The 13,104-nt window shown below is 47.8% G+C and overlaps 1 protein-coding gene across 1 annotated transcript in view; it reads right to left on the bottom strand.

The window, feature by feature from the left end:
- KLF13 (KLF transcription factor 13) overlaps positions 1 to 12,912 on the bottom strand; it is a 111,059-nt gene extending 98,147 nt beyond the window's left edge. Inside the window, exon 1 of the mRNA XM_063926249.1 lies at positions 11,901 to 12,912. Within this exon, the coding sequence (XP_063782319.1) occupies positions 11,901 to 12,483 (583 nt within the window). The 5' untranslated portion in view covers positions 12,484 to 12,912. The remainder of the gene's footprint in view (positions 1 to 11,900) is intronic.
- Positions 12,913 to 13,104: the final 192 nt, after the last annotated feature.

Raw genomic sequence — 13,104 nt, 5'->3', positions numbered from 1 at the left:
GTTTGCCAGCACACACCAAAACGCTATAATTATACAGGGACAACCTTTATATAAGTGTTTTCCCTTATAGCATCTTAATATATAATCATATCGCAAAATAAGTGCCCCCCCTCTCTGTTTTAACCCTGTTTCTGTAGTGCAGTGCAGGGGAGAGCCTGGGAGCCTTCCCACCAGCAGTTCTGTGAGGGAAAATGGCGCTGTGTGCTGAGGAGAATAGGCCCCAGAGGCTATATGTGATGTATTTTTAGCCAGTATAGGTACTTTCATTGCTGCCCAGGGCGCCCCCCCCCAGCGCCCTGCACCTTCAGTGACCGTTGGTGTGAAGTGTGCTGAGAGCAATGGCGCACAGCTGCAGTGCTGTGTGCTACCTCATGAAGACTGAGAAGTCTTCAGCCGCCGATTTCTGGACCTCTTCTCTCTTCAGCATCTGCAAGGGGGTCGGCGGCGCGGCTCCGGTGACCCATCCAGGCTGTACCTGTGATCGTCCCTCTGGAGCTAGTGTCCAGTAGCCTAAGAAGCCAATCCATCCTGCACGCAGGTGAGTTCACTTCTTCTCCCCTAAGTCCCTCGTTGCAGTGAGCCTGTTGCCAGCAGGACTCACTGAAAATAAAAAACCTAATAAAACTTTTACTCTAAGCAGCTCTTTAGGAGAGCCACCTAGATTGCACCCTTCTCGGCCGGGCACAAAAACCTAACTGAGGCTTGGAGGAGGGTCATAGGGGGAGGAGCCAGTGCACACCACCTGATCCTAAAGCTTTTACTTTTGTGCCCTGTCTCCTGCGGAGCCGCTATTCCCCATGGTCCTGACGGAGTCCCCAGCATCCACTTAGGACGTCAGAGAAATAGATTTACCGGTGAGTAAAATCTTATTATTATGCACATATGCAGAAAGGATCTCCTTTTTAAATACCTGGGGACACGGTGGGGCGGCGCAGTCGCATGTAATCTGACCATGCCAGCTAAGTGGTTAAAATACTAATGTCACACATGTATCACTGGTAGCTGGACATGAGGATTTTGAACCTCTGTGTTTTGAACACTTCTTATCTAGAAAGTACTGACTGACTGCTGCACCACCAGATGCATATTCAATAAGTGTTGTTACACGTATGTGTGGTTGGCGTTCTCTAGGCTGACATATTTTACATAATATTAGAGAAGCCAAACTGGGTAAACAATAGGACGACAAATTGGCCATCCAGCTGATCTGACAACCTATCTGACGATTGGCATACACACTAATCGTCGGCCAGATGTGTTGTGCCTGACATCACAACTGGGCAGGCATTTACATGTCAGTCACCGGCGGCCTCTGCAGCAATGTCGATATATTTGCAGATATATCAGCCATTGCCTGTGCTGCAGGGCTGACGCGACATGTCTGTAAAATAAGTCATTCACATACCCGCCGATGCGCCCACAATATATCGGCCACTGTGTACCCAGTTTAACGCTAGAATGTTCTTTACACTACTTTCTATTTTTGAATATAGATTATATTATTTATTACACCTATATAGTGTTATAGTGAATATACCCGACTGGCACAACTAGGCAGTGATTTAAATCCTTTTTCGTGTAGACATTTTCACTACCATATACAGCGTTCCCACTAGGATGCGGGCAGGATGCTGAAGTGTCCGTTCAAAAGGAGGGGGGGACGCGACCGGAGAGGGGGGCGTGACCCTACCTGCATAACTATTGGGGATGGGTGCGGCCCTATCAGCGTCACTAATGGGAGCATGCCCATATGACATCATCACTAACAGGGGTGTGCCCAGCGCTTACGGAGGTGCTAGGCTTCACCCAAGCACTCTAATATGAATAGAAGCCATGCGCACGACATCTATTCATGCGACAGCAGCACGACACCGGGCATGCTGTTTCAGCAGGGACCAATAAAAGGGCAGGAGTGCATTTTCCCATTTAAAAATCAGCCTAGCAGTAAGACTACCACATATAGTAAATAATAAAATAAATAGCTAATCATATACTATGTAGACAAAGGTGACTGGACACGGACAGCAAATAAACAAGATTTTACTGACGTCAGTACTTTGTAGGTCCACCACATGCAGTGATTACTGCAGCCACCCTTCTTGGCACACTGTCCACAAGTTCCTGCACAACAGCAGGTGGTATATTTTTCCATTTCACCTTAAGTACACTGACCAACTGTAACACTAAAGAAGGTCACATTTTGTGTAGAATGCACCCATCGCTCTAATTCGTCACAGAAGTTCTCAATGGGGTTATGATATGGACTTTGAGCTGGCCAGTCCATCCGGGTCACCCAATTTTCTGTATATCTGCGCAACCTACGATGATTCCCTTTTCAAACTCTGTTAGCTCCTTCCAGCAACCAATTTCTACAGGGCCTAAAATGATCTAATCTGGGTGTTAGTACCTAAAATGACCTATTTTGACTGATAGAACCTATAAAGATCTAATTCTGTTATATAAGTTGAAATTACATAAATTAACTGTGGAAATGTGTGGAATAAGTAGTTTTCATATGTAATTCAAGGGTGTCGTTACCATAGGTGCAGGCAGTGCAGCTGCTATGGGGCCCAGAGCTGAGAGGGGCCCACCTTCCCTGTCACTGTTACATGTGTTATATACATTTTGCGCAATTGGGTGGTATGTAGGGTTCCTTTCAAACTATTTCCTTGGTGCGTGCAATATATCTAGGTATGCCCCTGGACTTGTTCATTGTAGGGTGGTATAAAATTAACTGGAGGGCATTTTAATATTGTATAATATAAACTGGGGCACTATAATGAGGCACAATATGAACAGGGAGCAATATATATCAGAATTTAAATTGGGGGTACTGTGCGGCATAATGTGTACTGGCAGCTCTGAAATGTGACATAGGGTAAACTTAAGCACTAACATGATTAATAAAAAACTAGGGCACTACTATGGGGCATAACATTAAATAAGGCTCTGCTATGGTTCAGAAAATAAACTAGCGCACTATTCTAGGGCATAAAAGTAACAACTGCAGCAGAGAAGTGTCTCTCCAGAAGCATTGGGACGGAGGTCCCTTCAAATGCTGCTATGGGGCCCACAAAGGTGTGGCTCTGCCCCTGATGTAATTCATATATACAGATGTGTCCTGTTACAGCCTTGCTGCATAGCAGGTGCGAGCGAGCTTATACATGCACGTGTGATCCATTCGCTTCTGTAGGAAAGCCACGGCTGCGAATGGATTACAGCCTCCCACAGCACAGTACTCCAGCAATGCGTACGCATCACGGGAACAAACGTAGGATACATCTGTAACAAAGGCACAGTGTTTCAAACATATGCTGTGTGATTTTGTTTTATTTTCATACAATGTATACATTTCCTAAACTGAAATTTTTAAATCCTACTAAAACATGGATTGAAAGAACCTAATTTTAGTTTCTTAGCTCCTAAAAAACCAGGGCCTAATAATAATATAACTGTCCACTTTTAACTTTTGGAATTACCTGTACATATGCAATTGTGACATTTTTGTGTATGTTTTCCCTCACATAATTGTGCCGTGTATGAAGTCCTTTACACAAAATACAATAAAGATAAAGTCACTGTAAATGTCACGTTACTAAACTACTTGGCATGTTAGTGTCTCTTGTATTCTACATTTTTTTGTTTTGTTTGTAGAATGGAAGGATTTGTTACTAGGTGTGTTTCTCTAATAGGCCCTACACACTGGCCGACATCACTCAAAGATATGAACGATCTCGTTCATTAATGAACGAGATACCATTCATATCTTTGAGTGTGGAGGCACCAGCGATGAACGATGCGTGGCCCCGCACGCGTTCATCGCTGGTGCCCCGTCGGCTTTACATGCAGGCCAATATGGACGATCTCGTCCATATTTGCCTGCACTGCTACTGAGCCGTGTGACGGGGGGAGTGAAGAAACTTCACTCCCCCCCGTCACTGCCCCCCTGCCGCCGGGTCGTCCGTATCCGCCGTCGGGCAGCTCGGCCAATGTGTAGGGCCCATAAGTGTACTAACAAAAGGTAGGTTTTATATATAAAAGCTACTGAATTTAATACAGTCAAACCTGGTTGAGTGGGATCTCAAGGGATGGCACGTTTAGTTTCACTTAAAGAAGTATCTCACTTATCTGGTTTCTCACTTATCCAGGTTCAAGGAGTGTTTGTCTCACAGAGGTTCTCGCTTATACAGGTTCAAACGGAATACCCCTATAAGTCCAGATACAGGGTACTTTAGTGGGGTGTCAAAACCTGTACTAATCCTGCTTACAGAGGTTCTAAAGGCGGTCGTTTATAGAGGTTAATGAACTCCACTAATCTCAGGAGGTCCTTACAGCAATCGTATCAGTTATAGAGGTGATTATTCCTAATAATCGAGAAAAAATCGTCTCAGCTAAAGAGGTATGACAGTCTCACTAACAGAGGTATTTAGGTGCAAAACTGACAGGACCTCACAATTAGTCCCAGTAATAGAGGTTCCCCACTTATCCAGGTTCGACTGTATATTAATTACAATTTTATGGCTTTCTGATGTAACACTTAAGGGGGGTACACATGGAGAGTTTCGTGCTTTTCTAAGCAATCTGACTAGATTGCTTAGAAATTAAGCACGGATCTCTCCATGTGTATGCCCAATAGCGAAAGCGATGTGCAGCCCCATGCGTTGCTACCGCCGGTTGCTCACTTCACCGCTGTGTGAAGTGAGCGAGCTGCACTAATTCCCCCCCTCCCCCCTCCGCACATATCACGCTGTGTGCTGAGCAGGGGAAGAGATGTGTGCTGAGCGGTTTGTGCTAGATCGCTCAGCACACATCTCTACGTGTGTACCCCCCTTTACAATACCAGAGGCATCTATCTGGCTTCGTGTAATGAGGTTAGGCCGGCCACAAACCTAAAGATTATCTTTCCAACCAAAACGAAAATCTGGAAATGTATGGGAACAAATGCCAATCAGCCGTTAGATCCCAAACCCCAGAACAAAAAAGGGTGGGTAAATCTATTTGATGTAACAAACTTGTCTGAATAACCATTTCACCCGTTTTTCAGCATTTAGCAGCAATCTGCAATTGTCGTTTGCTCGTACACATTGCCAGTATTTCTTCCCAATCAGCTAGTTGGCCGGTTGGAAAGATAATCTCCTGATGTGTAGACAGCTTTACTTTACATTTCTGCACTGCTGCCCTCCTATCAAATGTTTGTCTGCTAAGTTCTGCAGCACCAAATGCGTGAATTCACTTTTCCATTTCAAGCTAGTATAAGGAGGACATTGAACTTGTTATGCTTGTTCTCCTAATAGAGGCTCAGAGGGACTTGCTGAGTCTGCAGAGCAGGATGTATGTCTACATTCAGTCCTGCACTCAAGTGACCTACATTGTATCCTAACAATACAAGATTCTTTACTAGAAAGTCATGTGATTCCAGCAAGCTGACAAAAAAAAAAAGTTGAAAAAGATAAATAAAGAAAGAAACAACCTACACTACTTTCAAAGTTTATGTTTAACAAATGTATCTAAATTTGGAACGTGAAAAAAAGTTTCTTTGGCTTCGGGAGACTTTTTCACTTTTCCAAAACAGCTGGTGTACAATTGGGAAAAAAGAAAAACATATGGTTTAATTCTAAAAACAGAACAAAAGCCACATGTCAAATATATTCAGTATCCAAGTTTATTTTTGACTTCCTAGAGTTTCTATACTTTTCCTGTAGCCAAATACATTGTAATCTTCATTTTTTTCTATATTGCATACTATTTGGCTTAAAAACAAACAAAACACCCTTTCCTCTTTGCCAAATTCAAGGTTTAGTAAAACAAAACACTTTTCATGTAGGAAGTCATTCTGAAGAAAATACTCTGACTTCACATAGCCCAAGCATCTTCATTCTACAAGATAAATCTTTTTACAAAGACTTGTTTTCCTTGTTATTAATGTATTGGAACTACATAGTCCTACTGTACTGTACTCCTGTTTATTATTGCGTAGTCTGGGAATTGGAATTTCACAAACAGAACATAATGGTGTAGATATGACTAACAATGTGCAGTCCTGTTCTGGTTAGTTTTGACTATATTAGAAACGAGTAATTTGAGAATGGTGGTGGCACTTGAACCATTACACTGTCAGTGGGGCCTGCAGCTACTACTGGAGTTAATTGCCAAGATATATTCAGAACAACATGGCCTTATTTTTTTAACATTACAAATTTCTTCTGCGCATCAGGCTTTAAACTTTAGTGGCTTTTAGAAACAGAACAGACCAAACTAATGTTCCCATAACTGTGGTTACACATAAGTGTGAGCCCAGACTCTGTGTGAGGTCTCCATACTCAGGTAATGGAGGCTGACTTCCCTAGGCACATTTTACGGGTGTGGTTCGTTTTATCGACAGTATCTAGGTCGACAATGTTTAGGTCAACCACTATAGGTCGACATGGATGCAAGGTCGACAGGGTTTCTAGGTCGACATGTGCTAGGTCGACAGGTGTAAAGGTCGACATGAGGATTTTTTTTTGGTGTGTCGTTTTCTTCGTAAAGTGACCGGGATCCCAAATTAGTGCACCGCGTTCGCTCGCCATGCTTCGGGCATGGTGCCTTCGCTTCGCTCGGCACACTTTACCGTTCCAATCGTAGTCCACGTGGATCGTTAAGTATGAAAAAATCCAAAAAATAAAAATAAAAAAATTGAAAAACTCATGTCGACCTTTAGACCTGTCGACCTAGCACATGTCGACCTAGAAACCCTGTCGACATTCCATCCATGTCGACCTAGTGACTGTCGACCTATAGTGGTCGACCTAAACATTGTCGACCTAGACACTGTCGATCTTCAGACCGGATCCCACATTTTACATGATGACTGTCATAAAAAGATACATTGATCTACGTCCCTGTACTTACCAAATTCAGAATGAAATCCTATCACACCAAGGCTAACTTGTAGACACCCCGGGAGCCCAGTGAGATGCTAACAGCATTTCTGGGCTGCGATAACCTCTGCCTGATTGACAGACAGAGGCGGTTGTGGGGCGGTAGGGGGCATGCCAACGGCGTTAGAGCGTCATTGGTGGGGCGCGGTCCAGACAACGAAGGTGTGTCCAGATCGTTGAGGGGGTGGCAAGCCGCAGCGGTTGCGTGGCGTCACACGCAGCCGACACGACCCTGTGCTGGCAGGGAGCTACTCGCCTGGTACAAAAGCAACAATGCTTTTGCACATGTGCAAGGGGAAGGGTGCGTGGGGGGATTGGGCCTGACATGCTGGGCGGACTATCGCATGTCAGAGTAAATGATCTGAATATGAATTAACCCCAATGTCTCTGACAATGGTGCAAAGTACCTCACTTGATTTGCATCCTATAACTTCTTGTCTCCTTGTTCCAAGGAACAAAAAGTAGATCACCTGCTGTGTGACGATGCAGATACACGAGTGGACACTTTTCTTTCAGTAAAATGATTTCTAGATACTCTGCTACAAGTTACACTCAGTCAGACACAGCCACATTTAAAACATTTAAAAAAAAAAAAAGGTTCATTAAGTACAGTTAGAGCCTACTGAAACCATACCAAATCCAAATCCATTAATTCATAAAAGGGAGTCTGTTTAATAATACAGGCAAGATAATTAATCTTTTGTAAGTAACACTGTACAGCAGGGTATTCAACATGCGGCCCTCCAACTGCTGTGGAACTACAAATACCAGCATGCCATACCACAGTTTAACCTAATAAGAAAACTGTGGCGGGGCATGCAGGGATGTGTAGTTCCACAGCACCCAGATTCGGGACACATGTTTGAATAACAATGCTGTAAACCCGTCATGAGAAAGCGACCAGCTCAGCTATTAGAACAGACCCTTCAGAAGTTTATTGCTGTAAAACATGAGCACTTCGTACAATCCGTATCAACCAGCTTCATTAAAACATTAAAATCATCAAAACTAAAAAATACAAATACGTATTGCTTTCTGTGATAGTTTTGTATTCTAAGGTGTGTTGTACAATACTATGTACCAATAGTATAATGCATAGAGGATGGGACTTCAACCTGCGGCCCTCCAGCTGCAGGGCCACAGGTTGAAAACCCATGGCATAGACTGTTGCAGAGTGCACCGTCAACATCAAAGATGGATTCATGGGAATGAAACAGAAGGTTCCTACAATATTGCTGCACCTGCTGCAGAGCGGAAAGCACAAGGCTGTTTTTGTCAGACTCTGGCTTGTGTGACCAATGACTGTCCAGGTATTAAGTAGCAGCAAGTATTATCACTTGGTTTGGTTGTCTGTAAAAGGGCTCATGAAAATGCATATTTATACTAGAACTGGTTCAGAGTTTGCATACTACTGTAAAGCAGAGGGGTGTGGCACACAGACCTTATTATTCCAATACAGACCCTATACATGTGGGGAGGTAGCTTTATTCCTGAGTCTCTTCTATGGGCACAGTGGGGGACATTTATGCAAGTGAAGTAAAAATTATTTTATCATTCTAGAACTGTTCCTATTGAATGCACAACTCCACTTTTCACTCTACTTTATTCTTCATGCATTGCCCCCAGTTTACAGTGTGCCCAGATATCTTACAGACCATTCACTAACTATGGGGTGAGGTCCATTTATCGGCTCGTTTTAGCTATTTAAAACTTGTTGCATATAATAAATGGTGCTCCAGCCAATCAACTCCTGTCATGTGTTTAAAAAATGACTGTTGGTAGCCGATTGGCTGGAGCACCATTTATCATAAGCAATTAGTTTTAAATCGCTAAAACACATTGATAAATGAGCCCCAATTTATTTAATTGATGATTAACAAAAAGTGGAATAAATATTATGGGGTTTATGTGCTAACACTTGGAGAGTGACAAAGTGGAGAGATAATCTATCAACCAACCAGCTCCTGTCATTTTTCAAACACACCCTGTAACATGGCAGTTAGGACTGGCTGATACTTTATCTCTGTCCACTTTATTTTCTCCAAGGCTTTAGGGCCTTACACATTGGCCGATCCGCCTCCGAGCTGCCCGACGGCGGATACGGCCGAGCCGGCGGCAGGTTGGCAGTGACGGGGGGAGTGAGGTTTCTTCACTCCCCCCGTCACCCGGCTCCGTAGCAGTGCAGGCAAATATGGACGAGATCGTCCATATTGGCCTGCATGCACAAGCGACGGGGCACCAGCGATGAACAAGCGCGGGACCGTGCATTGTTCATTGCTGGTGCCTCTACACTCAAAGATATGAACGGTATCTCGTTCATTAATGAACGAGATCGTTCATATCTTTGAGTGATGTCGGCCACTGTGTAGGGCCTATTAGAAAAAGGACCCCTCATGGGGAGATGCAGTGAGAAGAGTAGAGGAGCCAGTGGAGAAAGTGTCCATGGCACCCAATCAGCATTGATGTAACATAATTTGCATACTTTCAAATTACACAGAGCAGCTGATTGGTTGCCCTGGGCAACTTCTCCACTGGCTCACTTCTCCACTGTTTAGTACATCTCCCCCTGATATATGAATCTCTTGTTTAAGAATGTGACCACCATCAAATCAATGTTAAGCTGGGTACCCACTAGATCCAGAATTCCCAACTTCGGTCCTCAAGGCACACTAATACCGCTTTTACACCCAAATAGCAGGTCGCAGCCGGGAGCCTGACACGGGTGCTACCCGTCTGCGACCCGCATCAGCCCCCTTTCACACTGCACTTACGAAGCCGGCATATTGCCGGGTTGGTGATGTTGCCGGGGACGCGACAGGGGTGGCGCTTGGAAATCACATGATCTCCAAGCGCCTCCCACCGTGCCCACACATAGTGCAAACGGGAAGTCGGGTCGCGCGATCCGACTCCCGTTTACACTGAACAGTTTGCCGGGTTGAACACGTGTTACCCAAGTTGGAATACTGGGTCACTCGACCCGGATTATTCCAACTCTGCCCTTTTTTTTTACACCTAGCAGCAACACGGGTTATGCACGTTCATGTGCAATAACTCGTGTTATATGCTGCCAGAGTAAAAGGGGTATGACAGTGCAGGTTTTAGTGATAACCAGGCTTCAGCACAGATAGTTAACTGAAAGTAACTGAGGCACTAATTAATACCCCTTTTTCCACCTACGAGCACGGGTCGCAGCCGGGAGCCTGACACGGGAGCTGCCCCCTGCTGCGACCCGTGCTCAGCCCCGTTCCCATCAGCAGTCACAACCCGGCATATGCCGGATTGGTGACGCTTCTAGTGACGCGGCAGGGAGATCACATGATCTCCCAGCGCCGCCCTTCCATAAAGTGTAAACGGGAGCCGTGTCGCATCTACACTACAACCCTACCCGGATCGTTCCCGTGTCCTACCCAGGTAGATAGCCGGGTAGGATTCACGGGTCACTTGACGGGTTTACCCTTTTCCACTTGCAAAAAACATGGGTAAAGGCGCGCCCCCGTGCATTTACCCGTGTTTTTTGAGCTAGTGGAAAAGGGGTATGAGTCAACCTGTGCGTAAGCATGGATATCACTAAAACCTGCACTGTTAGTGTGCCTTGAGGACACAGGTTGCAAATACCTGCACTAGATGATATGTGTTGCCTGATCGTATCAGACACACTGTCTAGTGTGTACTCACTATGACACTAGTGATGTGCGCTCCCACGCGCCATCAGCAACATCCTCCGTGGGCCTTAATGCAGGACCAACAGAAGACATCGCTAGCAAGTGGCCGCCACCACTGCTGCAGTGTACCCACCTTTACACACCTTAATGCTGAAATGAGTAACACATGCAAACCACCCGTGGATACACCTGATACATAGCTATACATATAATATACTGGAATTACCCCATGATGAAGGAGGGTTGGGGAAGCTCTCATAGCTTTACTGGGCCACCCATATGGTGGGCACGGCGCAGCTATGACAACATGTTAGACGCATCCACAGATCAGACGTCTGCGAAGTGTTATACAGTCATGGCATCTGCCACATTCCCCGGGCTTCTACCTGCCCACTGTCCCCGCCAACCCCCGCTGCCCAGCTCTCAGACACAGAGCAGTCTGGGATCCGTTGGTGATGTCTGTTGCTGGCCAGAAGAGTGGGCTGCCCTGCACAGGGCGAGGTCGTGTGAATGGGGGGGAGGGGGAGAGTGTAGAAAGCGCGTGGAAGGGGGCGTGTCACGGTGGGCGTGGCGCACTGAGGGGTGTGTCCCTTATAACAAAGAGCCCCACAGGAATACTACTATTATATCATTTTATGTAAGGTGTCCGTGTTCCCCCGCCCGTGCCTTCTCACTGTCACTGTGCCCGGCCGCACCGGGTGTAGCGCCGCCGTCCTGACAGCAGCTGAGCAGCAGCATCTGCGCCATTCCAGAGGTCATGCGAGGTGGCGGCCAGTCCCGCAGCCGCCTGTCAGCGCCGCTCGCTCTGGCCTCTCCCAGCCGTTACCTCAGCTCACCTTCCGCTGCTTCCCAGCACAGAGCGTGATGCGAGCGGCCCGGGACGGGAGAGAGGAGGTGGCAGCCGGGGCTCCATGTACACACACACATACGTGTCCCAGACATACAGGGACCCAGCTGCTTCCAGCCCGCATGTACACAGCGCCGCATGCAGCAGCCGCACGCCCACCCATCATCCACGCCGCAGGGAGGTGTGTGCCCACAGTGACACGCTGCCCGGGCCGCCCTGACACCCGTCACACACACACACAGTGCCCGGCTGCTACTACCCCTCCGCTGTTGCACCCGTCACTCCCCGGGGAGCCTGCAGCGCCCTGACCCCATCGCCCCGCCATGTGTGTACAGTCCCCCATGCTGCATAGCCCGGCACCTGCACAGCAACAGAGGGTGGGTGGGGTGTGAGCTGCCCCATATACCCCAGCAGCCCGGTCCTGACAGTAGCGCCGCCAGAGGCGGTGGCGGGGTGTGAGCGGCCACTGACCTGTGTGCGTCCTGAGGTGCGCCTTCAGGTGCGAGGACTTGCCGTACACCTTCTCGCAGCCGGAGTACGGGCACTTGTGCTTCTTCAGGGGTGACTCGGGGTCAGCTCTGCTTTTCCCACGCCTGGCTCTTTGTCTGAGGCTGGGCTCCGGCTGGAGGCGGGGAGGTGTGGCCGCTCTGTCCCCACGCTTGCCGGCTGCGGCAGCCACACTGTCCCCGGGCTGGTCCCCAGCTGGCGCCGGGCTCCCCTGCCTCTCCGCCGCAGCGGCCGTGCCGGGGACCTGCTGGTTGAGGTCAGCCAGGATCCGGGCCACCACGAAGAGGGACGCGTTCTCCCGGCTCACAACCTTGTCCTCGGCCAGCAGCAGCGGAGCGGGGGCTGCAGCCACGGCCGGGGCGTCACTCCGGGGCACCGCGCTGTGGACGATGGCACGGCTGGACATGGACACAAGGCACTCTGCCGCAAAGTGGTCCACATAGGCGGCTGCGGACATCTTCATCTCCTCCTCCTCCCGGGCGCTCAGTGGCGGCACAGTGATGCTGGCGTGGGCAGTATTCCCTTCTGCATCCAATGGACGGAGCATAGATGTGCCCCCCGGTGTTACACAGTTTCTACTAACTGACACCCGGCTTCGCTGGCCCCATAGAGACGATCACGCCCAATTTGCATAGAAAAATAAATTCCATCTGCGTCCAGGGCAGAGAAGAGGGCTCCTGACATTGACAGCTGCTGACAGATCCTCTTATGGGAGAGACAGGGAAATAATAAGAGTAATAAAGTGTTTATTGTATTGTGCCCTACATGGTGTGATGAGTGTGGCAGCAGCAGCAGTAGAGGTGCCTGGTGTTCCCTCCCTCCTGCCTGCCGCTAGTATATTGCACTAGAATGTGAGGGTGCGCTCCAGTCCCACGTGGGGGCGTGGCCCCGAGAAACATCTGTGAGTGACGTCACCAAGAAGCCACATCCTGGGCTGAGAAGAAGTCATCCCTGACTCCTAGCAGCGGCTCTGCTGCAGAGCCTGGAGCCCGGGGTGCTCAGCCTCAGCCTGCCAACCCAAGGGCTGCACACCGATTGGGCCTGGCAACACCGGCAACCAATCACTGGCTTGTTTATGCTGATCCCATTGGCCCTGGGATTCATGCAACTTGGAAACTGCGGGCAACATGAGAGGGGATAACGCCACCCTTGAGTTCCATAATCATTT

Source organism: Pseudophryne corroboree, chromosome 6, assembly GCF_028390025.1.
Source record: "Pseudophryne corroboree isolate aPseCor3 chromosome 6, aPseCor3.hap2, whole genome shotgun sequence".
Taxonomy (NCBI): domain Eukaryota; kingdom Metazoa; phylum Chordata; class Amphibia; order Anura; family Myobatrachidae; genus Pseudophryne; species Pseudophryne corroboree.
Note: the sequence above shows the minus strand (reverse complement) of the source record. Positions and strands in the feature narration are given on the sequence as shown.